General features: G+C 42.8%; 1 protein-coding gene across 1 annotated transcript in view; it reads right to left on the minus strand.

The window, feature by feature from the left end:
• Nucleotides 1-1,375: 1,375 nt before the first annotated feature.
• Nucleotides 1,376-27,707, minus strand: part of LIPC (lipase C, hepatic type) — a 104,864-nt gene continuing 78,532 nt past the window's right edge. Inside the window, exons 8-10 of the mRNA XM_033919457.1 lie at nt 19,003-19,123; nt 13,601-13,819; nt 1,376-1,500 (exon numbers count right to left, since the gene is read on the minus strand). Coding sequence (XP_033775348.1) covers nt 1,389-1,500; nt 13,601-13,819; nt 19,003-19,123 — 452 coding nt within the window. The 3' untranslated portion in view covers nt 1,376-1,388. The remainder of the gene's footprint in view (nt 1,501-13,600; nt 13,820-19,002; nt 19,124-27,707) is intronic.

Here is a 27,707-nt window from a genome sequence, read left to right on the forward strand (position 1 = left end):
CCCGGGGGGTGGGGGTGGGGGGGGAGCGCATGTGCAGGGGGGAGCGTGTGTGCGTGGGGAGCGCTTGTGCAGGGGGGGGAAGCGCGTGTGCAGGGCGGAAGAGAGGCAGTTCCTTTTTTAAAAAAGCTTTATTGTCACTAGCCTGTGGTTTTGACCCGTGGGTTAAAATCACGGGCTTGCAACAAAGCTTTTTTAAAAAAGGAACTGTTAACTTGCTTTCCTCCATCCTTCCTCACGGTGTGTTCTTTTAAAATCATGGGCTCCTGAGTATGGCTGCATACAAGAGCAGGGTGGCAGTCGGAAAGGACGTCAGCAATTGGTTCCCAGCAGTCGCTTTTTTCTTGGTCGGCCAGCCCATTCAGTGTGCCTAAATTTTGTTAGTGAATCGCATCCTTCCCTACTTTGCATACTGTTTCCCCTCATTTGCATGCACAGATCGGAATTAGATTGGAGGAGATGTTAGTGAATCGGGTCGGAGGAAAATTGATTTGCAAACCGATTGGTACACGATCGGTTTGCTTAGTGAATCTAGCCCTTGGTTTTCTTTCACATTTCAATCCATGAATTCTTTGTTATATCTCCATCACCCATCCTTATGTGGGTCACACCCACCCATCAGCCCTCTCTGTTTCTTACCTTGCTCAACTGCTCCCTCTTCCTGTGAGGCTGTCATGAGAATGCTTTCATGTTTCACATATATATACTGATAGTTGTCAACATTTGCTTATTTATGACCTGAAGGAGGGTTACCTTTGAAAGCTAATAAAAAATGTGTTAGTCCAATAAAAAAGGTATCACCTTGTCTCCTTTAAGTTTTGTTTTGTTTCTATATATTACCTTTAAAAGTGGACTAACGTGGCTACCACACCATTGAAATTACAAAACTTATGGTGTTATGCTGGTGCCTGAAATGAGAATTTTGTCCTAATTATGCAAGATTATTGCAGTTCTGTCATAGAAAATTAAGACATGTGAAGCTGTTTCCAAAATGAAAGGAGGGTAATATAGCTGAACTACAAAAATTGTATTTTTCTTTTCAAGACAGAAGCCATAAATATCTTTACAAAATAATACAAATTAATGGAAGCTTTGTTTTTGATCTTTAAATTAGAGAAGAAAGTTTGTGCTTGTTAGAGGCAATGTATAATGTATTTGTTGGACTAAAATACATTTATATATTTCTCCTGATGTGCATATGTATTCCATGAATAGATTAATACCAATTATGCAAATCTAAACTGTGCTTTTTCAACTCTATCCAAAATTGCAAAAAAATGTAATGCTGGTTTTGAATACATGAAGTTAGAGAAATGATGATGGGGAAGATGATCTTAAACTTTCTTGATAAATAGTTTTGGGTTTTTGTTTTTTTTTCCTTCTTCTTAAGTTCATTTAAACTTCTTCTTTTGCCGTCCTGATCTGTTCTCGCACCTCACATAAGTTTTCTCCTGGGCTGGAAGAAGTTGTATATCACCCACATTTTGAGCACAAAATGTCATTCTACATACAAAAGAGAAAAAAAACCCATATCAGTTTTGCATTTTAGTTTATAGTCTTGTGAAAAATTAGGACTTCCCAGAAAATATTTAGTTCTTTCTTAAGAAAGGTTCACATATCGATGTCAAATCTTTTTTTTTATTTCTCTGGAAAAGAAAGTGATGTAATTGTAGGTAAACAACAAAAAATTTCATTGATTTACTCATGAAACAAAAGATTTCCACAAAAATGTGTATTCTAACTGAGGAATAAATTAGGACCCTCTAATAGCTAGTGTCACCCCCTTTGGCTGAAAATAACCTCAGTGAGACGCTCCTTGTAGCCATCTATCAGTCTCTGACATCGGTCTGAGGAAAGTTTGGCCCACTCAATGCAGAATTCTTTCAGCTGTGAGATGTTTGAGGGGTTTCTTGCATGTACAGCCCATTTCAAATCACCCCACAGAATCTCAATGGGATTAAGATCAGGGCTTTAACTCGGCCACTCCAGGACTCTCCATTTCTTAGTTTTCAGCTAGTTCTTGGTGGATTTACTGGTATGTTTTAGGTCATTGCCGTGTAGCAGATTCCAGTTTCGCTTCATCTTTAATTTTCTTACAGATGGTCTCGTGTGTTCCCCAAGCACCCTCTGATACACAGTAGAATTCATGGTAGATTCTATGATGGTGAGCTGGCCAGGTACTGCTGCATCAAAGCATCCCCAAACCATGACACTTCTACCTCCATGCTTCACAGCTGTTATGAGATTCTTTTCCTGGAATGCTGAATTTGGTGTACGTTAAACATGTCCTCTTTTCTGGTGTCCAAATAATTCAATTTTAGACTCATCTGTCCATAGAACACTATTCCAGAAGTCCTGGTGTTTGTCTACATTCTCTCTGGCAAATTGCAGTCTGGCCTTGATATTTCTCTTAGAGAGCAAAGGTTTCCTTGCACACCTCCCATGCAAGTTAAATATGTGCAGTGTCTTTCTGATTGTAGAGGCATGCACTTTCACATCCACAGTAGTTTTGGGAGACTTCTTTTAGCATCTTGCGGTCTGCTCTGGGGGTCAACTTGCTTGGATGGCCAGACCTGGGCATGTTGGCAGTTGTTAGGAAAGTCCTCCACATGTACACTATTTTCCGGACTGTGGAATGGCTAATGTCAAATTCTTTTGAGATCTTTCTAAATCCCTTACCAAACATATAAGCTGCTATAATCTTTTTGAAGGCCTCAGACAGCTCTTTTGATCTCACCATATCGTTCACTCTCACCATAGCAGTCATGAGCACACTAAACTAAATGGCTGATGTTTAAGTAGTATCACTTATAGTCACAGAGTAAGACATTGACAAGTAGAACCACCATAAATTCTCAATGTCCCCTATATTCTTTGTACTTCTTATGTAAATTCTATTTAGGGCCTCAGATTTGCCATTAGGTGCCAGACATTTCTATGGTCACCAAAAAACTTCAGAAATAAGAACATAAGAACATAAGAAGTTGCCTCCGCTGAGGCAGACCATAGGTCCATCCTGCTCAGCGGTCCGCACCCGCGGCGGCCCATCAGGCCCATTGCCTGAGCAATGGTCTATACCTATCTATACCCCCCAATCCCTTTTTCTTCTAGGAATCTATCCAAACCTTCTTTGAAACCATTTAATGTTTTCTTGTCTACAACAGCCTCTGGAAGCGCGTTCCATGTATCCACCACCCTCTGAGTGAAAAAGAACTTCCTAGCGTTTGTTCTAAACCTGTCCCCTTTCAATTTCTCCGAGTGCCCCCTTGTACTTGTGGCGCCCCTTAATTTGAAAAATCTGCCCCTGTCTATTTTTTCTATGCCCTTCAGGATCTTGAAGGTTTCTATCATGTCTCCTCTAAGTCTTCGCTTCTCCAGGGAGAAAAGTCCCAACTGCTTCAATCTGTCGGTATATGGGAGATTTTCCATTCCCTTTATCAGTTTGGTTGCTCTTCTTTGTACTCCCTCAAGTACCGCCATGTCTTTCTTGAGGTACGGCGACCAGTACTGGACACAGTACTCCAGATGCGGCCGTACCATTGCACGATACAGCGGCATGATGACTTCCTTCGTCCTGGTCGTAATACCCTTCTTAATGATACCCAGCATTCTGTTTGCTTTCCTAGAGGCTGTGGCGCATTGCGCCGATGCCTTCAGTGTTGCGTCTACCATCACTCCCAGGTCTCTCTCCAGGTTACTAACCCCTAGTGGTGTTCCCCCCATTTTGTATGTGAACATCGGGTTCTTTTTCCCCACGTGCATGACCTTGCATTTCCCCACGTTGAAGCTCATCTGCCACTTTTCGGCCCACTTTTCCAGCTGCGTTAGATCCTTTTGGAGATCCTCGCAGTCTTCCTTGGTTTGAGCCCTGCTGTATAGTTTGGTGTCATCTGCAAATTTAATGACTTCACACTTAGTTCCCGCCTCTAGATCATTTATGTAGATATTGAACAAGAGCGGTCCCAGCACCGACCCTTGCGGAACTCCGCTCGTGACCCCTTTCCAGTCTGAGTAGTGGCCCTTTACGCCAACCCTCTGCTTCCTGTTTGCCAGCCAGTTTTTGATCCATCGGTGGACCTCCCCTTGTACCCCGTGGTTCCATATCTTTTTAAGCAGTCTCTCGTGTGGCACCTTGTCGAAGGCTTTTTGGAAGTCAAGGTAAATGATGTCTATAGATTCCCCTTTATCCACCTGGCTGTTCACTCCCTCAAAGAAGTACAATAAGTTTGTGAGGCATGACCTACCCTTACAGAAGCCATGTTGACTCGGTTTTAGCTGCCCATTTTTTTCGATGTGTTCACAGATGCTGTCTTTAATCAGTGCCTCCATCATCTTTCCCGGGACTGAGGTCAGGCTCACCGGCCTGTAGTTTCCTGGGTCCCCCCTTGCGCCCTTCTTGAAGATGGGCGTGACATTTGCTATTTTCCAATCCTCCGGGATCTCTCCGGTTTTTAAGGATAGGTTGCATATCTGTCGAAGTGGCTCCGCTATTACGTCTTTTAGTTCCTTGAGTACCCTTGGGTGAATGCCATCTGGACCCGGCGATTTGTCGCTCTTTAGTCTGTCAATCTGTTAATCTGTCAAATGTTATGCAGATCGGGATGGCAAGGAAATATTTGAAAAGGGGGGACTTTTCTTGAAACAGCCTGAGGGCGAAACATGTCTAATGACAGGTCCCTTCCCGACATTACCAACAGAAAAGATTTGAGATAAGTTATTAAGTTATTGCAAGTTTTTACATTAAGAAATAACGAATCAAGTTACAAAAATAGCACTGAGCACTTTATAAATTCTATTTAGGGCCTCAGATTTGCCATTAGGTGCCAGACATTTCTATGGTCACCAAAAAAACTTTGGCTATGGCTTCCTCACTAGCCCATCATACTTTATTTTATGTTTATATATATATATATTTATATAAACATAAAATAAAGTATGATGGGCTAGTGAGGAAGCCATAGCCAAAGTTTTTTTGGTGACCATAGAAATGTCTGGCACCTAATGGCAAATCTGAGGCCCTAAATAGAATTTACATAAGAAGTACAAAGAATATAGGGGACATTGAGAATTTATGAGGTTTAAGTAGGGCATACCTCCTTTAAAATGCTGAGTAACTATGTTCTAATCATGTGTACCTGATGGTGATACACCTGTGTGTGATTTGAGCTACTTTCAGTGGGAGGATATGTGGGGTGTCCTAATTTATTCCTTGGTTAGAATATACATTGTTGTTGGCTATCTTGTGTTTCATGAGTAAATCAAGGAAAATTTTTGTTGTTTACCTGCAATTACATCACTTTCTTTTCCAGAGATAAATAAAAAAAAGATTTGATATCGATATGTGAACATTTCTTAAGAAAGAACTGAATATTGCATGGGGTGTCCTAATTTTTTCACATGACTGTACAGTATATACATTTTATTACTAATTTTCTTTTTATATAGAAGATGTCTTAGGTGCAACCTGATATCTAGTAGGTTTTTGGGTTCTTCCTCTGAGTAATTGTTCCCTAATCATAATGTTACCATATGTAGACTAATATTACAAAACACACTTTCACAAGAAAAAAAGTCAATGTCATATATGAATGTAGACAGTACTGCTTTAGTTCAAAGGGGTGTATTTCAAAAAAATGGAGGAAAAAGCCATATGTAGACTAATACATGGACAAATAACTAGTATTTGGAGAAATTCTACCTCTTCATTCTGAATCTGTTTATATTTGCTAATGTATTGACTGTTTCTTGATTCCCATTTCCTTCTTTTATCATCACATGTGCTGTGTGTATTCTGTGAATGTTCTATATGTTGAGAATTGGATTAATGACTGGAATATGCAGTATTAATAGTGATTCTTTTCAGAATGCAAGCTCACAATTTCTATCCTATCTGCCTCCGATTCTCTTTCCTGCTTCTAAAAAAAAGGTGTTAGAACAACTGCAAGGGCTCACACAGTTGTAAATCTCTAGTAAACTAGACAGAATAGCTCAAGTCAAAAACTGGGGGTAATGAGTTCCAGAGAGTTGATAGGTCTAAACTAAATATTGAGGGGCATTTTTGATAGGACGTCCAAGTCTGAGTTTGGATGTTTTGGGAAAGACATCCAGAAATCCAGTAGAGAAAATGTTAATTTTAAAAACTGCAAGACATAAGAAGAAGTTGCCTCCACTGGGTCAGACAAGAGGTCCATCGCGCCCAGCAGTCCGCACCTGCGGCGGCCCATCAGGTCCATGACCTGTCAAGTGGTCCCTGCCTCATCCTAAAACCTATCTTTCTGTTTTGAAAATTACTTATCTAGACATTTTGACCTTTAGTATGTCTTATCTTTTTAGGCCATTTTTGAATACAAAATCATCCAAATTAAGAAAGCACAAAAACAAGCTATTTGGACATCCAAGCAGCCAGCATTCTCAGCAAACTGGCCCTAGACAGCTGAATATAGCAAGAAGAGCAGAGAGGCACATGTCACATAAAAAAGTCCCAGGTACCCATATCATTATAACCTGCTTATATTGTATGCTGAGGTGAGCCCTCCAAAACCCACCCAAAGCTTACTGTACCCATCTGTACAATACAGCAATAGTCCTTATGACTGCAGGTCTTTATGTGGGTACAGTAGATTATGGAGGGCTCACCATACAATATAAGCAAGTTTTAGGGCTCCTTTTATCAAGCTGCGCTAGCGGGGTTAACGCCCGTGACATTTCATCACGCATTAACCCCCGCGCTGACCTAAAAACTACTGCCTGATCAAGGGAGGTAGTAGCGGCTAGCGTGGCCGGCGGTTTAGTGCATGGTATTACGCACGTTAAACCGCTAGCGCGGCTTGATAAAAGGAGCCCTTAGTGATGTGTACCTGTGACTTTTTATATTTTTCTTTTTTTTTTTCAATTTGTTCATCTTTTGTTTTTTCAAAAGTATTTCAAAAAACACTTGTTTAAGGGGGAAAAAAAATCAAATTCCACTTTTTCCTTAGTCTCAGACAAGTGTGTTTTGAAATAATTTTGGAAAAACAAAGATGAACAAAATGAGAAAAATATAAAATGAAGGATCAGTGAGGAGTTGTGCTATATGTTTAACATAAGAACTGCTATCACCGGATCAACCCTGGGTCCATCAAGTCCGTTGATCCGCTCACGCGGAGGACCAGCCAGGTGTAACCTGTTGAAAAACTTAGTCACCCGTAACCCTCTATGCGCCTTCCGAGGAGATGTGCATCTAACTTGCCCTTAAATCCTAGAACGGTGGGTTCCGCAGCAATCTCCACCGGGAGAGCGTTCCAGGTGTCCACCACTCGCTGTGTGAAGCAGAACTTCCTGGCATTTGTCCTGGGCTTGTCCCCCCTCAGCTTCAGTCCATGACCTCTTGTCCTAGTCACATTTGACATCGTAAATAACTTTTTGTCCTGCTCTATCTTGTTGATTCCTTTTATTATTTTAAAAGTCTCAATCATATCCCCTCGCAGTCTCCTCTTCTGAAGATCTGTGTAAAATTCATATTTGTATGCCTGTATGATTGAAAGGATCATGACTTGGAATTGCATATTATAATGTGATTAGTATTGCATTGACATTGGAATTTTCTTACATTAATCACAGTTGCCTGGAGACACTTCTGTACTGCCTCAGCACTGCCAGATAAATGTCACTAAATATCTGTGACTTAAAATCCTTGGATTCCATCTTGCGGTGCCCCTCAAGGATCACCCCTTTCCCCTATTCTCTTTAACATCTACATGTCCTCCCTGAAACTCTTTAATTTTCCCCCCTGGGAACAATCACTTATGCAGATGACATCCTTGTCCTCCTTGAGACTGACCAGAACCTCACCAACCTCCACGAAAACATTACAGCTTGCATAATGAGACTCCGTGCCTGGTCTCTCTCGGTACAGATGAAACTAAACGAATCTAAAACAAAACTACTCTGGCTCGGCCCAAAATTCGAACACCTGCCCACACTTTTCACACTACCCACAGGCGATACACTACAGCTCGAGTTCTCATGCAAGGTCCTTGGTATCACTATCGATTCCTCTCTCTCCCTCAATGACCACCTCAACTCCTTGGCAAAATCATGCTTTTTCAGCCTTCACATGCTGAGGAAAGCTAGATCCTACTTCAGCCAGCAACACTTTGCCATCCTTGTCCAATCCATCATCCTCTCCAAACTAGATTACTGCAACACCATCTACTTAAATCTATCAAAAAAAAGTATTCTAAGACTCCAGCTAATCCAGAATACTGCAGCCAAACTGATCTTCTCAAAACGCAAGTCTGACCATGCCTCCCCACTCCTTGCCAAACTTCATTGGCTCCCAATAATCTCCAGAATCCATTTCAAATGTTCCTGCCTGGCTTTCAAGATCATTCACGGAATCCTGCCTCCTCTTATCCCACTGTCTTTCAACTCCTCCAGTCCCGACTCCTCCAGAACTGCCCACGCGGCATCCACTATTCAGGCAAACTGGGAAAATCCCTTCTCTTCAAAATCACAGGTCTTTGGAACGACCTCACCACCCCGCTGCGGAACCTGAGCTCTCTTCAGTTATTCCACAAACAACTGAAAACCTGGCTTTTCAGCAAATTGTAGCTCTATCCTTCCCCCCTTTTTCTCCCCCCTTCTACACATAAGTTCATGTAATCCTTTTTCTTCTTCTCTACCCACTATTTTAAGTTCTTGTAAACCGTGTCGAGCTCCATTCTCATGGAGATGATGCGGTATATAAATTTAAGGTTTAGATTAGATTAGATTAAACGGGCAGGAGACTCTCCAGCCTGCTTAAACCATGCTGAATATTGACCTCTCCTGTTTTTTCAGAATGCTTTTACTAGTTACTTTTTTTTTTTTTTAATCTTGAAGCTGGTCCAATGTTGGCTGATGTCTGTCTGATGTGTCATCTCTGGGTGCCCTCTCATCTACTTCTTTTTATATCTTGAACTTATATGAATATTTGTATTCTTTTGCTTTCTCACTGCATTTCTTTATCTAAAGTGTATAGAAATGATTTTCAATATATCAAGTTCAAAAACATAAATGCATTTAAGTGCATCTCCCCATCTAATATAATAAAATGCTAGGCCGCGCATGCGCAGTCCTATCGTGTGCGTCCGTTTTCCGTGCGGCTGTCGACCCGTTCTGTTTTTTGCTCTGCCCTGCTCCTTGCCTGAAGTCCTCTCTCCTCCCCCGAGGCAGATGTCGGATGCGGCGCCTGTCAGCTGTGCTGTTCTTCGGACTTCCCTGCTCCTTGCTTTACTATATTTTTAAGTTGAAAGATGAGGCAGCGGCTCCTCTCAGGATCCCCACCTGCGTCGGAAGTCCGACGCAGGTGGGGATCCTGAGAGGAGCCACCGCCGCGTCTTTCAAGTAAAAAAAAAAAAATACTCGCTTTTAAAATCTAAAGGCGCGAGCGGCAGCTTGCCGCACGCACCCCAACTTCCCAACGCCAAGCGCCCTTTTAAAATCTTCAGGCGTGAGCGGCGGCTTGCCGCACATGCCCTGACCGCCAAACCCCCCTGCCGGCATCTATTTTTCCTCCTCCTCCTCCCTCTCGCATGCTCACAGCGTTTAAATGAAAATCGCTGCGCTGTGCTGCTACTGGCCTCACCATCTCCTCTCCACTGCGGCCCACCCTCTCACAACTTCCTGTTTCCGCTAGGGTTGGCCGCACTGTAGAGAAGACACCGAGGCCAGCAACAGCGCGGTGCAGCACTTTTCTGTGAGGCAAGTAAATTTCTGTGGGGCATTTGCACAGGGGGAGCAGGAAATGAATGCTGCTGGACGGGGGAGGGAAAAGGAAGGGAACAGGGGGCGCAGGCAAGGGGTGGGTGCACAGGGAAAAGGGGGAATGCTGCTGCACAGGGAAGGAGGGAATGCTGCTGCTGTACAGGGAAGTGTGGGTGAATGCTGCTGTACAGGGAAGGGGGGAATGCTGTTGCTGCTACACAGAAGGAAAGAAAGACACACAGACATATTCTAGCACTCGTTAATGTAACGGGCTTAATGACTAGTGATTCATAAATAATTATTTAGAACCTGATTCCCAAGGAAGTGAGGATTTGTAAACAGTCACATTTTACTTTCTACAACCTAGCCAGTCACCCATTAATTGTAGTTGGCCTTATACTAATGGATGGATTTACTATGTATTTTCCCAATAATCTATAACCTAGGGTGGCCAAATGCAGTTCTCAAGGGCTGTAACCTAAATTTGAATGCACGGGATACATATTGTCATGCATGGCCCCTCCTGAATACAAGCATAGGCTATGCATATCAGCAGAGATAGATGAGACTAGTTTATGACTCCAAAATTTGCAGTTTCTTTAATAATTTACCATATTTTTCACTCCATAAGATGCCTTTTTTTTCCTCCCAAAAGTGGGCAGAAATGAAGGTGTGTCTTGAGGAAGAATAAGGAAGAAGACCTTCATGAGAATGAAGGTGAAGATCCCCATGAAACCCCCAGAGGAGATACTTAAGAGAAATTGTGCTACTGAATTAAAACTTACCCACCTTATGAACAATGCAAAAATAATATCTTCCCTGTCAGCACAAACAACATGTTTTTGTGCGAAGTTCATCTGCTGACTGAGAAGTTTTGGATATTCTGGGACTTCCCAAGAAATGCTTGGATCACAACAAGAAAACCAAATCACATAACTATACAGCCTTCTTATTCCCTCCTCTCGCTTCCTCCGCCTTCCACACAAATTACTAGCTAACCTCCCCCTTCTACTTGTATCCCCCCTCTGACCCTATCACGAAACCAACCCTAAACCTCTTCTTCCCTTCTATTCAACACCCTTACTCTGTAATTCCCTTGCATCCACTATATAAGCGTCCCCTGCATCTACTATGTAATCATCCCCAAAAAGGCAACTTCCTTATTCAATGTCCAACTACCTTATGCTGTAAATTGTAACTTCCTGGAAATGTCCAGCTACCTTATACTGTTTTCCAGCTATCTTATACTGTAAATTGTAACTTCTTGGAAACGTCCAGCTACCTTATACTGTTATTTGTAATTCCTGAAAATGTCCAGCTATCTTACTCTGTAATCCACTTAGAACTGCAAGGTACAGGCGGAATAGAAGTCACTAATGTAATGTAATGTAATAACTCCAGGTCAGGATGGCTTACCAAAAGTCATATTAACCGCAGGTGAAAACAGCTGACAGATCTACAATCAAGCTTAGAAGGGAGGAGGCCCACACTTGGGAATTATTGACCTTAGTATTAAGAATGTATTGTCATGGGAAATAGAGAAGTCATATTTGACACCAAGTGACACCATGCTTCATTATGACTCAATTACCAGTATGTATGCCATCCAATCAACACAAATGACAAATGTGATGATCCAATAGAAAATAAGTATGTTATTTGTAACCAGATAACACTCTTAACCCTAGGCTACTAAACTAGGGTATAAAAGTAGCATACATGCTGTCTAAGCTACAGGACGGGTCGCACATTACAGAAGCCGGCAACTCTGTATGTTATCCGTTGGCCTAATTTGCTGTAATTTTGTTACATGTAAGCTGACTTGTTTATTACCAATAAATCTGTATTATATAAAGCAATTGGGTTGTTATGGAGCAAATATACCCCCCGTACCTTTTCTTGAATTCTGACGGTTCAGGCAAGCAGGCAGGCAGACAGACCCCCCCCCCCCCATACCTATTTTTTAAAATTCCGGTGGTCCGGCGCTGTATTTCCTGCCCCTCCCTTGCTGAATGACTGCATCCATGCCTTGAGGCAGCGACTGAGTGGTGCACAATGCAGGCATGAGCTTTTCACGTGCCTGCCTGGACCCCCACTGCTCACTAAATGGCTGCTGATAGTCTGTCCGTCTGTCTGCCTGCCTCTCACTAGGCCTGCCCTGTACCCTATCCCAGCCTACCATTAGACCACCAGAGGGGGGACAAGGGACAGGGTAGGCAAAGTGGCAGGCAGGCAGGGTGCACCATTTGGTTAAGAATTTTTTTCTTGGTTTTTCCTCCTCTACACTAGGTGCGTCTTAGGGAGCAAAAAATACAGTATATTCTGCATATCCTACATTACATTACATTACATTAATGACTTCTATTCCGCCTGTACCTTGCAGTTCTAAGCGGATTACAACAAAAAGATAACTGGACATTTCCAGGAATAGGAATACAATTAACGACGTAGGGCCTAATACATCTAAACGATAGCTGGACGTTTTCAGGAAGAGGAATACAGTTAGAGGCGTTAGGTCAAAATCACATTTTGAAGGGAGGATCCTAAGAAGGGGAGAGAGGGGAGAAGAGTGGGGTTAGGAAATTAGGATGTATTTCTTGAATAGTATGGTTTTGATTTCTTTTCGATTCTATGAAGATTATAAATTATTCAGGTACTCAAGCATTTTTCCCTAACTGTCCCGGTGGACTCCCACTCTATCTAATGTACTTGGAGCAAAGGGATTAAGTGACTTGCCCAGGGTCACAAGGAGCAGTGTGGGATTCGAACCCACAAATTCAGGGTGCCGAGGCTGTAGCTCTAACCACTGCATCACACATTCCCATGTCCCCTCTTATGTAGACAGGAAATGGAAGATGCCTCTCCACCCCTCTGGCCTGAAGTCTGGAACATGCATCAGACAGCATTGTACATATACCAAGAGAATGTGTAAAGAATAAAAACAGTATGAGTCTCGTTTGTCTAATGTCTAAAGAGCTGATAAAAAATGATATGTGCCATGGCAGGACCATATTTTAGAATATAGGTTGCACTGCAAAAATATAATACACTCGAGGGAATTTAAGAATGGCTTCAGTTGCATGAACTGGATATGTTTTTCTTGTTATAGACCAGGGAACAAGAACTGAAACAAGTAGACACCATATGGCAGAGTATTGTGTTGCACAAAAGACATTCTCACATACATTGGCATTTTGAGGTGAGTCACTACTGACTGTTAAAATACAATACAGTACAATTTCTAGGTAATAAAAGCGATAACTGCTAGGGTAAAAAATGAATGATTCCTGTAGGCCAACAAAATTGAAATTCTTGCATAATGGCTTGCTTCTGGGGGAAACAATTTGTACTTTATTGTGTATATCAGTGTTTCTCAACTTGGTCCTGGAGAATCCCCTTGCCAGTCAGGTTTTCGTGATACCCACAATGATTATGCATAAACTTAATTTGCATATATTGCCTCCATTATATGCAAATATTTTTCATGTATATTCATTGTGGTTAACCTGAAAACCTGACTGGCAAGGTGATTCTCCAGGACCAAGTTGAGAAACACTTGTGTATATGACACACACGAGACCTAATGAATTATTCAAATAATAGGGGTGGGGTTTTGTTGTTAAATTTGACAACTGCTGCATCCTGAATTGACTAGATGTGAAATAGTTGTGTGCCAGATGTTGGTTAGGGTCCCCTTGTAACAGTGCACTAATAAAAATGGAATGTAGACAAATGGAAGGGAAGGTGTATCTTGCATCAGCAGGGCAGCAAGTAAACAATGGATTTTTGGCACTATGGTAGCTACTTGACCACCAGATCCGCAGATTGATTCGTTGATAGGTACTGTACTGTAGATGAGATTGATCAGAGCACCTACTTTTGTTGTGTTTCTCCTGCTTTCACTCGTATGGTCTTCACAATGAGTCCTGGGCGACTTGCACCCTTTCTCCAAGGTATGATGGTTTGTACTGTGTCCCAGATGTGTGCCCACACATCTGTGCCTTCCCATTTAAATTTAATCATCATTAAGTCACCAATATCCATATCAAGCGTGATAAGAAAGGAATAGGTTATATTTCCATTGATTCCTTCAACCCTGATTTCCAACAAACCAACAAAAAGTACAAATATTAGTTGTATACTTAACATTTTTAGTACTATATGCAATAGTTTCAAGGTTATTTGATAGATTTGACATAAGGATTTAATGTAGACAACAGAATGTGTCAAGGATTTTATGTTATAGATGTAAAATGCTCAACATTGCCATGATATGATTTTTATTTTGAAAATTTTCTTTATATGTGTTATCAATTGACAATGTTTCATACTTTCAATATAATTTTGTGGTTTATTATTACTCCCAATCAATCAACACCCCATCCCTGAACAGCCATAAACTCTTCAGACTTGTCAACGCCTTATTTGACATTGATTCACGAAAAAGTTCCCCCACAGATCTCCCACCCTCCCCGTCATACCTAGCCGACCACTTCACCAAAAAAAATCCATAGCCTAAAAACATCTATTGCTACAACAAGCTCTAGCCCATCAATCTATCTACCCACCCCAGAAAACGAAGGTTCAGCCGCCGACATGACCTGGAATCGCTTCAAAAACCCAGATTGGAACCTATTCTCAAGCTATACACTAAATACTCCAAATCCAACTGCCTACTAGATAACTGCCCCCCTTCCATCATGAAAACAGCTCCCCCCCCTTCAAAGCTGAACTCTTCAACTGGATCATCCTCTGCATGTCCACCGGCTACTTCCCGCTGGAACTCGGCCACATCCTCATATCTCCAATTATCAAAAACCCCAAAGAACCACTCTCCTCAGCCACCAACTACAGACTAATTGCCAACATACCCCTCTTCCTCAAAATTATGGAAGGCCTTGTCAATCATGACCTCATGTCATACCTAGAGAAGTTCAACATCCTTCATGACTCCCAGTCAGGATTCCGCTCTAACTACAGCACCGAAACTGTCCTAGCATCACTAATTGACTACCTCCTCCAACTATTCTCCCTGGGAAATAGTGCACTGCTACTCAGTTCGATCTCAGCAGCGCATTCGACCTTGTAGACCATTACATTCTGCTTAGCTGCCTCAACTCTATAGGCATCTCGGGACATGTACTAACTTGGTTCACAGGCTTCCTAAAAAATCGCACCTACCAAGTACACAATGAGGGAACCTTCTCTCACACATGGTGCAACCCCTGTGGAGTTCCCCAAGGCTCCCCCCTATCTCCTTCCCTGTTCAATATTTACATGGCTTCTCTGGGACACATGCTATCAGACAGAAACCTAAAATCCTACATTTATGCAGATGACATCACAATAGTCATCCCCATCTCCTCATTAGCCCAAGAAACAGAGCAACACATCTCATCGGTACTCACCATGGTCGAACACTGGACCACTCGGTTCAAACTAAAACTGAATCCAGAAAAAACTAAATTCTTCTTTGCAAGTCCCAATCACAAATTAATGACCACCACCCTGCAACTCAACGGAGCTACTTACCCAATCAACCCCACCATCAAAATTCTTGGAGTCATCCTAGACCACTGTCTAACTTTCAAAGAACACACCAACGCCCAGGTCAAAAAATGCTTTCACACCCTCTGTAAACTCTGTACCATCAAACACTACTTCAACTTCCCCTCCTTCAGATTGCTGGTCCAATCCCTAGTCCTAAGCACCTTGGATTACTGCAACATCATATACCTGGGCTCCTACAAGAAAACCATTAAGCGTCTGAGACTCATTAAAAACACCGCTGTCCGCCTCATCTTTGGCCTCAAAAAGTCAGATCATATTAGCCCTTTCTACAGAAAACTCCACTGGCTACCTATAGAAGCTAGGGTAATCTTCAAATTCGCCTGCCTCTGCTTCAAAACCTTAACCGGCTCATCCCCGATATACCTGTCACACCACTTTGCATTCCCAGGTACCAACCGCACACGCAGTATCAATCTGTTTGCCTACCCATCTTCAAAGGGATGCATCTACAGGAAATTCCTCGACAGAACTCTCTCTTTCCAATCAAGCAGATGGAACAACTGCCTGACCTCCCTCATCACACCTGCCCCATCCTACCTATCCTTCAGAAAATCCCTCACCTCTTTGATAAATTCTTCTAACCCCTTCTCTTCCGGCCAATCTCCCCAAACTTTAACGGCCTTGCGAATCGCTCGGAACCGCTCTGTCCCCGACATTGTGATAACTGATTCCCTGTATCTCCGCTGCATATTGTGACAATTAATTCTCTGTATCTTCGCTGTATATGTACAGTCTCTTGCATTGTGAACCACTCTGAACTATTTTGTGGTATTTGCGGTATACAAAAATAAAGTTATTATTATTATTATTATTTAATTTAAAATGTGGAGGACATATATAATAAATTTGGTTGATTTCTATGTATTACTCTTATTTTTATGTTTTTAAATATACTTACACCCCTGATGAAGAATTGAGAAGGGACATCATCGAAACATTCAAGATACTGAAGGGAATAGACTTGGTAGATAAAGACAGGTTGTTTACCCTCTCCAAGGTAGAGAGAACGAGAAGGCACTCTCTAAAGTTAAAAGGGGATAGATTCTGTACAAACGTAAGGATGTTCTTCACCCAGAAAGTGGTGGAAAACTGGAACGCTCTTCTGGAGGCTGTTATAGGGGAAAACACCCTCCAGAGATTCAAGACAAAGTTCCTGCTGAACTGGAACGTATGCAGGTAGGACTGGTCATGGGGCACGCCACGGGAGCAGACTGCTGGGCACGATGAACCACTGGTCTGACCCAGTAGTGGCAATTCTTATGTTCTTATGCCAAAGCATGGCCATATTGGGCATTTAGTATCTATAAGATAATAAGTCCTTTACACAACCTGTTGTCTACTTCAGATCCTTTTTTTTTTATGGTGGTGATCTTCTTGTGTGGATTCCTATCTCTTCAGTTTACACACACATTTTTTTATGCTATCAGCTGACTGACAGGATGACTTGTTAGCTCTTAGGCAGCTGGTTTAGGCATTGCTTTGAAACAAAATTAAATAGGCAACCAAAAACATTCTGTAATGGGTCTGGAACTTCCTCAACTGAGATTAAATAAATTGATTGTCCTACAACACTTATTTTCTCCTATTCTTTGTTTGCTTTTTTTTGCTGGTCACCTTGCTCTTTCTCTTCTCCCCCCCCCCCCCTTTTCAGTCTGGCTAAAGAGCTGCTTTTGGCCCAGAGATAAGTACCAAAAGTGTTATGGTAAAACACTGAGAATTGCTCCATAGTAAAGGAGTACCATTTTGATGTGCCTTTAGCAGTGATGTATTTCCTACAGAATGCCAAGAGATGCCCTGTAACATTATTATAATTTTTGACCTGATTGTTCTCTCACAAGCCTACATTCACTAGGTCAGGAATGGTGTCAAATATTCTAGGTTCTAGTACTGAACTGGCCTTCCTTTTCCAATATAATAATCTTGCTCCTCTCCCTCCCTCTCCCATCAAAGAGGCAAACAGGTTGGGGGGGGGGGGCATACAGTCTGGCTCTTTCAGGGCCCTGTTTCAGATCATCTAGCCATCACTCACACACAACAATCTCAGCTGTTCCCCACACTCAGAGGTTTTAAATGCTGCTCTTAGCTATACCTTTCTCCTCCACTGCCAATTCCAGACTTTGTTCCTTTCATCTAGCTGCCCCCTAAACCTGGAATAAATTACCCGAGTTTGTCCTCCAAGACCCTTATCTTGTGTAAAAGCAGACTGAAAACCCACCTTTTTGATATAGCCTTCAATCCATAACCCTACTCCCCACTGCCCTCCAACCCAGCTAGCAGATTAAATGTTCCCCTTAACTGGATCCATGACATCCTGTTTGTCTGTATTGTTTAGATTGTAAGCTCTTTCGAGCAGGGACTTTCTCTGTGACTCTGTACAGTGCTGCGTGCTTCTGGTAGTGCTATAGAAATAATTCATAGTAGTAGTAGTAGTAGTGTGAACAGTTTCAGCCTGTGGGAAGCAGAGCTGAGATTGTGATGTCATAATGCCTCATTACACCAATAAGATCCAAACTCATCAGTGATGTCACAATGGCTTGGTTGTCCTGTAGTCCCCACTGCCCATCAACCCAGCCAGCAGATTAACTGTTCCCCTTTAACTGTATCCATAACATCCTGTTTGTCTGTCTGTTTAGATTGTAAGCTCTTTCAGCAGGGACTGTCTTCTTTGACTCTATAGAGTGCTGTGTACGTCTGGTAGTGTTATAGAAATAACTAATAGTAGTAGTAAGTTTTTAAAGATGTGTTAATGTACTTTTTCCCCCCTGGATGTATTCTGCATTTGACTTCTTTGAAAGACTTGGAAGTGGGATGGGAAGGAGTTATCAACATGGGTTATGGTTAAGATGTTATTTTATAACTAATTCATGCTACTTTAGCACAGGTCTTATTTTATGCAATGGGGCCAAATTACTAACTGAGGTTATCACTAAAGCAACATCTTAATGGTAGTCTGTGTTGATAATTCCCCCCTCCTAAATGAAATATAAATTCCAAAATGAAATTGCTGGGTTTGCCATTTGATTCTGTGCATTCTGAGGAAAGTGCATTTAAATTGCAAACTACGGCTTTCTGCACATCATGCGTTCTACTAAACTGGAAAATATAGATTGGACAATTTACTATATCTGAAACCTGATTTTCCATAGGGCATCTAGACAGAAAGAGAAACAGCTAAATTGTATTCACAATTAGCTGAATATTATACAAAAAGTTTGCGCAAATGACAGCCTATCCTTTCTCTGGCACTGACCCCTTTAAACTCTGTTGAGATTTATTAATCCTCCTTCAAGCTGATAACTCAACACATACCAGCATGTCCTTAGTGATTCTGTTTGGTTTCCAAAGTATTCATACAGCAGGATCCAGGTTCATAGTCTGCACTATGCTATAAAAAGTCTATCCAATGTACATCAATTAGGCAAGAACTTAAATCTGTTCAGTCTGATGAGCAAATAAGTTTTCTGGCTATGGCAGCATGCTCGTGAGCCATGTTTGCTTTTCATTTGATTTGTGTTGATGGCAATCAATTTTCCATAGTTTGCATACTGAATTAAAATTTGTTGGAGTATTATAATTTCTTGTGTGCACTGTTTACCATAGCCATGGGGTTAATAATCCGTGTGTGCGCCTACGCCCCCAGTTTGGAGGAAAACTGCAACGCAGGCCGATGCAGCGTTGCTGAAATGAAGAGGAATGTTTAATACTCACGGAGTGACGGGAAGATTTTCAGCATCTTCTTTAGTTCCCATCAGAGAGATCATAAATGTTGGTTTCAATTGCTTCTCCTGAATGTGGTTGATGAAATGAATCTTGAACTGGTAGTGATACACTGCAACAAGACAAATTGCACAGCCCTCATTAGAATAAGGCTGGGATTAAGCAGCAATTACAGCTCTAATCACTTTGTTTACATTTAGGAGTAAAGTGACTGCAGCTCAAGATGGCGGGAATGAAGATTCTGTGTTAGAAATGTGTGATAGCATTTGGTTTGGTCACCTTTCTTTTAAGAATCTTTGTTGCCCAAACTGGAATAATTGATATTGTTATAAAATGGAAAGAACATTAGCTATTCAGAAAGGGAATTTTAATAAATTTCAAGATGTGTGGGGGCCATTAATAAATTATTGCAATGAATAAGTATCATTTTCCCTGATTAGTACAAATGAAATAATGGGGAGGGGTAGGTAATTTTTTGAATTTTCATTATTTGCTTTGAATGGAAAGAAAGTCTTTATTATAGGGTATATGTGTTATGAGATATTGAAGGGTTGGGAGAGAAAGGGATAAATTATATTTAATATGAAGAATTGTAGAATTTCAAGTGATGTATTTAAGTTAAAATGATGTTTCTTTTTGATGCATTTGATGTAAGTTATAAAAATGAATAAAGAATTTAAAAAAAGAATCTTTGTTGCCAAAACTGGAATAACTGATATAATTTTTGATGAAAAATTCACCTTTTTATACACAGGCATTAAACCCCAGACTCTGGATGTCTTGAAAAGGCCTTGGGACAGTGTAAAAGTGACTTTAATGGCTGCATTCTCAGTCCCCTTCTGAAAGTTTGGGGCAGATAGTGAATTGGGTGGGGTGGGGGGTTTCACTGTGAGGCTGAGTATAAAACAAATTGTGAATAAGGTCCACTGAAATACCATTAAACCATTAGTAAAGGTCTGATTTGCTACGGTTATATTCTCCATGTTATGCTTAGAGTAAAAAGCTCAGTAAATCTGGACCCCAGGATTATTTTTGTCATTACAAATTCTGACAAGATTGAAAACTAATCATATTTTAATATTGTGGTTATGCTGTCATCACAACCTCATAACAACTGCAATCTCTTCGTGTGGGTTTTTGAAAATTTGTTTCTCTCAATATTTCCATCACTGTCCATAACACAAAGGGTCATATTTAAGAACTTTGTGGAACATTAGAATAGCCTTACTGGGTCAGACCAATGATCCATCAAGCCCAGTAGCCCGTTCTCATGGTTGCTAATCCAGTTCCTAGCCAAAACCCAAAGAAAGCAACATTCCAGCATCTCAAAGAATAGCAAGATTCTAGAACCCCAATGAGAGCAACATTCCAGAGCTGAGATTGTGATGTCATAATGCCTCATTTTATAGTGTCTCAGCCAACTTCATCAGTGATATTACAATGGCTTGATTGTCCTATTCTTGGTACATATAAGAGCATAAGAACAGCCTTACTGGGTCAGACCAAAGGTCCATCAAGCCCAGTAGCCCATCCTCACAGTGGCCAATCCAGGTACCTTGTACCTGGCCAAAACCCAAGGAGTAGCAACATTTCATGCTACTGATCCAGGGCTATGGACTTTTCCTCCAGGAAATTGTCCAAACCTTTCTTAAAACCAGCTACGCTATCTGCTCTTACCACAACCTCTAGCAATGCATTCCAGAGCTTACCCAAATCCTTTCCCTGAAAAGTTATCAGATACTTACATGGATATTTTAGAAAAAATGTAGCTCCAACGAGAGAAATTATTTGAGATTACAAAACCAAAAAACCTTTTCAGCTGAGTCAAGTAGCTATAGCAACATCGGGAAAAACATTTATCTTAGCATCACAAAATTATCATCCTTTCTTTTAAAGAAATTCTTCAAAATTAATGACTTGTCACTTTCATTGCATAAGAACATAAGAATTACCGCTGCTGGGTCAGACCAGTGGTCCATCATGCCCAGCAGTCCGCTCTCGCGGCGGCACTTAAGTCAAAGACCAGTGCCCTAACTGAGACCAGCCCTACCTGCATGCGTTTCGGTTCAGCAGGAACTTGTCTAACTTTGTCTTGAATCCCTGGAGGGTGTTTTCTCCTATAACAGCTTCCGGAAGAGCGTTCCAGTTTTCTACCACTCACTGGGTGAAGAAGAACTTCCTTAAGTTTGTACGGAATCTATCCCCTTTTAACTTTAGAGAGTGCCCTCTCGTTCTCTCTACCTTGGAGAGGGTGAACAGCCTGTCTCTATCTACTAAGTCTATTCCCTTAATTATCTTGAATGTTTCGATCATGTCCCTTCTCAGTCTCCTCTTATCAAGGGAAAAGAGTCCTAGTTTCTTTAATCTCTCGCATTACGGCTATTTCTCCAGTCCCTCAACCATTTTAGTTGCTCTTCTCTGAACCCTTTCGAGTAGCACTGTGTCATTCTTCATATAGGGAGACCAGTTCTGGACGCAGTATTCCAGGTGGCCTGGTACAGCGGCATGAAAACCTTCTCCGATGTGTTCGTGATCCCCTTCTTAATCATTCCTAGCATTCTGTTCGCTCTTTTCGCCGCCACCGCACATTGCGTGGACGGCTTCATCGACTTGTCGACCAGTACTTCCAAGTCTCTTTACTGGGGAGTCTCTCCAAGTACTGCACTGGACATCCTGTATTTGTGTATAAGATTTTTGTTACCGACATGCATCACCTTATACTTATCCACATTAAACCTCATTTGCCATGTCACAGCCCATTTCTCGAGCGTGTTTATATCATGTTGCAGATCTTTGCAATCCTCCTGTGTCTTCACTACTCTGAATAACTTCATATTGTCCACAAATTTAATCACCTCACTCGTCGTACCAATTTCCAGGTCATTTATAAATATGTTGAGCACAGGTCCAAGAACCAAACCCTGCGGCACTCCATTCATGATTCTTTTTCCAGACTGATTATTGTCCATTTACCTCCACTCTCTGTTTCCTATCTGCCAGCCAGTTTTTAATCCACGTGAGTATTTCATCCTCAATTCCATGGCTCGCAATTTTTCAAAGTAGTCATTCATGTGGGACCTTGTCGAATGCCTTCTAAAAATCCAGATATACAATGTCAACTGGTTCGCCCTCGTCTATCTGCCTGTTTACTCCCTCGAAGAAGTGCAGCAAGTTCGTCAAGCAAGATCTTCCCTTGCTGAAGCCATGCTGGCTGGTCTTCATCAGATTGTGTCCATCAAGGTGATCAATGATGCAGTTCTTTATCAGCGCCTCTACCATCTTTCCCGGTACCGAGGTCAGATTCACTGGTCTGTAGTTTCCCGGTTCTCCCCTCAAACCTTTCTTGAAGATCGGCGTAACATTCACCATTTTCCAGTTTTCCGGAATCCTTCCCGAATTGATAGACAGATTGGTTTTTAGTTGAAGCAGTTCAGCTGTAGCCCCTTTCAGTTCCATCCGGTCCCGGGGATTTATCATTTTTTTAAGACTATCAATCTGCCTGCATACCTCTTCTAGGCTGACTGTCAACCCTGTCAGTTTCCCGTCTTCATTTCCTGCGTATAGCCTGTTGGCTTCCAGTATGTCGTGCATGTCCTCTTCAGTAAATACAGATGCAAAAAATGTATTCATTTTGTCGGTGATAGCTTTATCCTCCTTTAGCATTCCCTTTATTCCTTGGTCATCCAATGGCCCCACCACTTCCTTCGCGGGTCGTTTCCCCTTAATATATTGAAAGAACGGCCTGAAGTTTTTTGCCTCCTTGGCTATTTTTTCCTCATAGTCTCTTTTGGCCCCTCTTACCGCCTTATGGCACCTGCTTTGATGTTTGTGCTTTTTCCAGTTTTCATCTGTTTTTGACCTTTTCCATTTTTTATGTGTAAATACTTTTTATTAAATCAGCAAGGTCACAGGTAAATACAGACCACGATAACATTTTGTAGAATAACCAAACATTCCCAAATCCCCTGCCCACCCAAACAACCCCCCCCCCCACCCCACCTGGGCAGCAGCAGCGGCAGTAATATTGATGTAAGAAAACCAACAAGGTAGGAGTGAAAATCAAGTCACACATCCCAAAGTTGCTGTTGAATAGTCGGTACACAAGTTGAACTAAAGAGGTACCAGCATTGGCGAAACAGCCGTCCCTTTTTAGTTGTTAAGTCCAGAATGTCCCGTCGTTCGAGCAGCATTTGCTGTAACATGAGTGATCGCCACTGTTGTAAAGAAGGAGGTTGAGGCGAAAGCCACTGAGTCAATATACATTTCCTGCCCATGAGTACAGTCTTCCGGAGGAACAGCGCACACCCCGGTCTCGGCGGATGAAAACGAATTTGCAGAGTTATAAGAAAACTGGGGTGTAACCTCCATGCGCAACCCCACAGCTTGGCCACCGCAGACACCAAAGTCAGCCAAAATGTAGACACCAGAGGGCAAGTCCAAAACATATGTCCAAAGGATGCCAGTGGGTGGGCACATTTTCCACAGCTAGAAGACGCGCTAATCCCCATTGTCAAAGCCCTCTTAGGTGGATAGAACGCTCGTAACAGGAATTTGTAATTACGTTCCCTCTCTACGGAAGATAGTGTAGGATCATTCCCCACACGAAGGCCCTTTCGTAGCATCTCATCAGATACCGGTACTTGAAGGTCAATTGTCCATTTCTGGGCTAGGGTAAGAAGGTCCAACTCTCCGGAGATGTCCTGCAGGAACCTATGATAAAATTTCAACGGGACCTGTTCCTGAGCCGTCAAGTCAAGCGCTTCCCGTAAACTAGATTCCACTTCCTCTCTCAAGTGAACTGAAGTCAAGGTCTGTAAGTAGTGAGAGAGTTGTCGGAAAGCAAGCCAGTCCCCCGGTAACATATTGAATTTGGTCTGCAGTTCAGCAAACGGGGTTGGGATACCGGTGTCTTGCACTGCCTGAAACAAGTAGAGAAGGCCCAAAGAAGACCAACGGCGTACAGCTGCCGAGTCCAAGCCAGGTGGGAAGTCTCCGTTGCCAGCCACCGGGAGATAAGGCGTTGCTTCAGAGGAGATTTTCAAGACCCTACAAAACCTTTTCCAAGCTGTATGCATGACCTGCAAAAAGGGGTGGAAATGCAGCAATGGCAAATCTGGCAGATGTCTAACATGTAGTAGGTAACTAAAGGTATAAGGTCGGAAATCAAGGCATTCATTCTCCGGCAGGGAAAACCATGTAGAATTGCAAAACCAGTCATGCAAATGTCTTAATTGGCATGCAAGAGCAAATCGGGAAATATCTAGCAAGCCCAATCCCCCCCGATGTTTCGGCAGCATCAATTTGGATAATGCTATCCTCGCCCGTTTTCCTTGCCACAAATAGGCAGAGAGGTGTGAGTTGAGTCGTGTTAAGTGTAAGGGTGTGAGCATAATAGGCAACATTTGCAGTATATAAAGCCATTGTGGAAGGAGCATCATATTGTATAAAGCAATTCGACCAGAAAGTGATAAGGGAAGCGCCCTCCAACCAGCTAGGGTGGTCAGTGTCCGATGAAGTAATGGTGTAATATTGATGGAATATAGCCTGTCCAGGTCCTGAGGAATCACCACCCCCAAATAGGTCAACTGAGATGGAGCCCACTGTAATGGAAAGTCTCCCTGCCAACCCATACGTACCGCAGGTGACGTTGGCAATGCCAAGGATTTCTGCTTATTAAGCACTAGGCCTGAATAAAGATTAAATTCATCCAGAAGTTCAAGTGCTCGGGGCAAAGAACTGTGTGGAGAGCCCAACGTAAGCAGAAGATCATCCGCAAATGCCAGCACTCTCAGCTGCGAAGAGCCCTCTGGTAACCCCACAATTTCATCATCCCTCTGTAGGGTACGTAACAAGGGATCTAAGTACAAAAGAAAAAGTAGCGGTGACAATGGACATCCCTGTCGAGTCCCCTTGCCCACTGAGAAAGAGGGAGAACGCACCCCATTAACCAAAACCGACGCTTTGGGTCCAGAATAAAGTGCGTGTATCCACGCCATGTAGCTATCGGGGAACCCCATGTGATATAAAACTTGGAAAAGATAATGCCAGTGTACTTTATCAAAAGCTTTCGCCGCATCCAACCCCACCAGCAACCCAGGAGACCGGGCCCGCTGAGCTCGGGAGAAGGCCAGAAGTACCCGACGCACATTAATTACCGATTGACGAGAACGTACAAAGCCTACCTGTTCTTGCACGATAATATTAGTAAGCAGGGGGGCTAGCCTGTCCGCTAAAACTCGCGCCAAAATTTTTAGGTCAACATTTAATAATGATATTGGTCGATATGATTCAAGGTCAGTCGGCGGTTTAGATGGTTTCGGTATCAGAGTGATCAACGCGTCATTCGCATACCTCGGAAGGGTGCCACACTTCTGAACCTCAGAGTAATAATTCAAAAGGGACCCCCCTATAGAGGACGATAAGATCTTAAAAAATTCTGGGGAGAATCTGTCCGGACCAGGAGCCGTGCAGGGCTTCAAAGTTTTAATTGCCTGTAGGACTTCCTGCAGCTGTAGAGGGTTATCCAATCGAGATATCTGAGCTGCCGACAACTTAGGCATCCCGGCATCTTCTAGATAATCCCTCACATCCGGGCCCGAGTATGGACTCGGGGAGGAATAGAAGGCTTCAAAATAATTCTTAAAGCAGGTGGAAATGTCTGTCGCGGATGTCAGCAGTTTCCCAGACCTCTCTTTTATCATCGCTATGTAACGAGAACCCTTCCAGCTTTTTGCTACTGACGCTAATAACTTCCCAGTTTTGTTACCATATTTATACAATTTATATTTACGGAAAAATAATAATTTTTTAGTCCTCTCATGGATAAGAGAGTTTAATTCCGTCAATGCAGCGGTATATGCCTCCCTGACGGTCGCAGAGGGGGTATGTATCAATTCCCGTTTCAGGCTAGTCGACTGCCTTTCGAGTAAGATTATGCGATGTGCAATTCTCCGTGTCCGGGAGGCCACATAAGCGATCACATCTCCGCGCAACACTGCCTTAGCCGCGTCCCAGAATAATATAGGATGATCTACATGTTGTGCATTAAAAGTACAGTATTCCTCCCATTTGTCAGACAAAAATTCCCGAAAGTGAGGGTCAGTATGTAAATAGGAAGGGAATCTCCATCCGGGACCATTGCCTACGGGACCCCCCACCGCTACATCTAACCAAATCATATGATGGTCAGAAATCTCAAGAGGGCCAATAGTTGCCTCTGACACCCAGGCAAACTTGTGTTCAGAGATTAAGGTGTAGTCAATTCTGGAAAAGGTCCCATGTGCCCTGGATTGATGAGTATAGTCCCTGTCGGTGGGGTGTAGCAACCGCCAAGGGTCCACCAACCCCAGAGCTCGACACAGATAGGGGACTCCCTTTGTCTGTCGTACCCTCGAGGGTCCCGTTCCTCCAGAGCGATCCACACCCGGGTCCAGCACTTGATTCAAGTCACCCACCAATATCAGTGGGTCACCCGAATTCTGCAGACATATGTTAACCAGATTTTGAAAGAAGGAGTGTTGATATCCATTCGGGCCATATCCCACCAATATTCTAAATGATCCACCCGGTCCCAACACCTTCACTAACAAGAATCTGCCCTGTGGATCTCGTCTCAGGACCTGGACAGAGCATGGTAAGCCTTTTCTAATCAATATAGCCACCCCTGCCCTCTTCCCTGGCGAGGATGCATAGTACAAGTCCCCAACCCAGCCTCTCCTAAGCTTTTGGTGCTCATTATCAGTAAGTCTAGTTTCCTGGAGGCAAGCTATATCAACCGAATGATGTTTCAACTGTGATAAAATCTTTGTGCGCTTGGAAGGCGATGTAATGCCCGATACATTCCAGGAGAGTATACGAAGTTTCCTATCACCCATGACTCTCCCCACCTAGTATGTTATAGTAAAGAAGCCTTCCGGAAATGATAGTCTTAGGGCGCCCAGCCTCACCCCAAGACTGTACATACACACTCCATTCACACCATGTATCTGGTCCCAACAAGTACATCAACCTCAAAGAAAAACAATAGTAATAAAACACAATTTGTCCCATAAGTACCGCTGCTGCCACCCAAACATACCCCTCCCCCCCAAAACCCCCAACAATCCCCACAGCCCCCATCCAGAGGGAGAAGAACAGATCACGAAAGATGCCTGCCCCAGGGCCACCCTGGCCTGCAAAAGAGTAAACTGAAAAGAAGGTCGAAATAGGGTCCTTCTATGCAGGGAAGGTATGAACAGTAACAGTCAAGCTGCGCCAGCCCTCCCAGGAAATGGACAGTCTCCAGAGTCAAACCTGTCATGGATTGGATGTTTTAAGTAAGGATATAAATTCAGCAGCCGCCTCAGGGGACTGGAAGGACTTCCAGACGCCATTTCTCAGGATCCGTAATTGAGCTGGGTAGATGAATTGAAATCGCATCTTAAGCTCAGATAGTTGTGTGCAGAGTGGATAAAAGGGTCGTCTCCGTTCCTGAAGCGCCAGCGAGAAATCCTGGCTGAGTCGGACCAAAGCACCATCATATTTCAGGGCATCCCTTTTATTGCGGTAAAGTTGTAACAGTTCCACCTTATGTCTGAAGTTGAGTAACTTCATGATGACCACACGTGGACGTGCCTCCAGATCCGGGCGACGGCCCAGGCGGTGCGCACGTTCAATACGAAGAGGCCCCAATGAGGGAGATAACGGTAGCTCCTCTC

Source organism: Geotrypetes seraphini, chromosome 14, assembly GCF_902459505.1.
Source record: "Geotrypetes seraphini chromosome 14, aGeoSer1.1, whole genome shotgun sequence".
Lineage (NCBI taxonomy): Eukaryota > Metazoa > Chordata > Amphibia > Gymnophiona > Dermophiidae > Geotrypetes > Geotrypetes seraphini.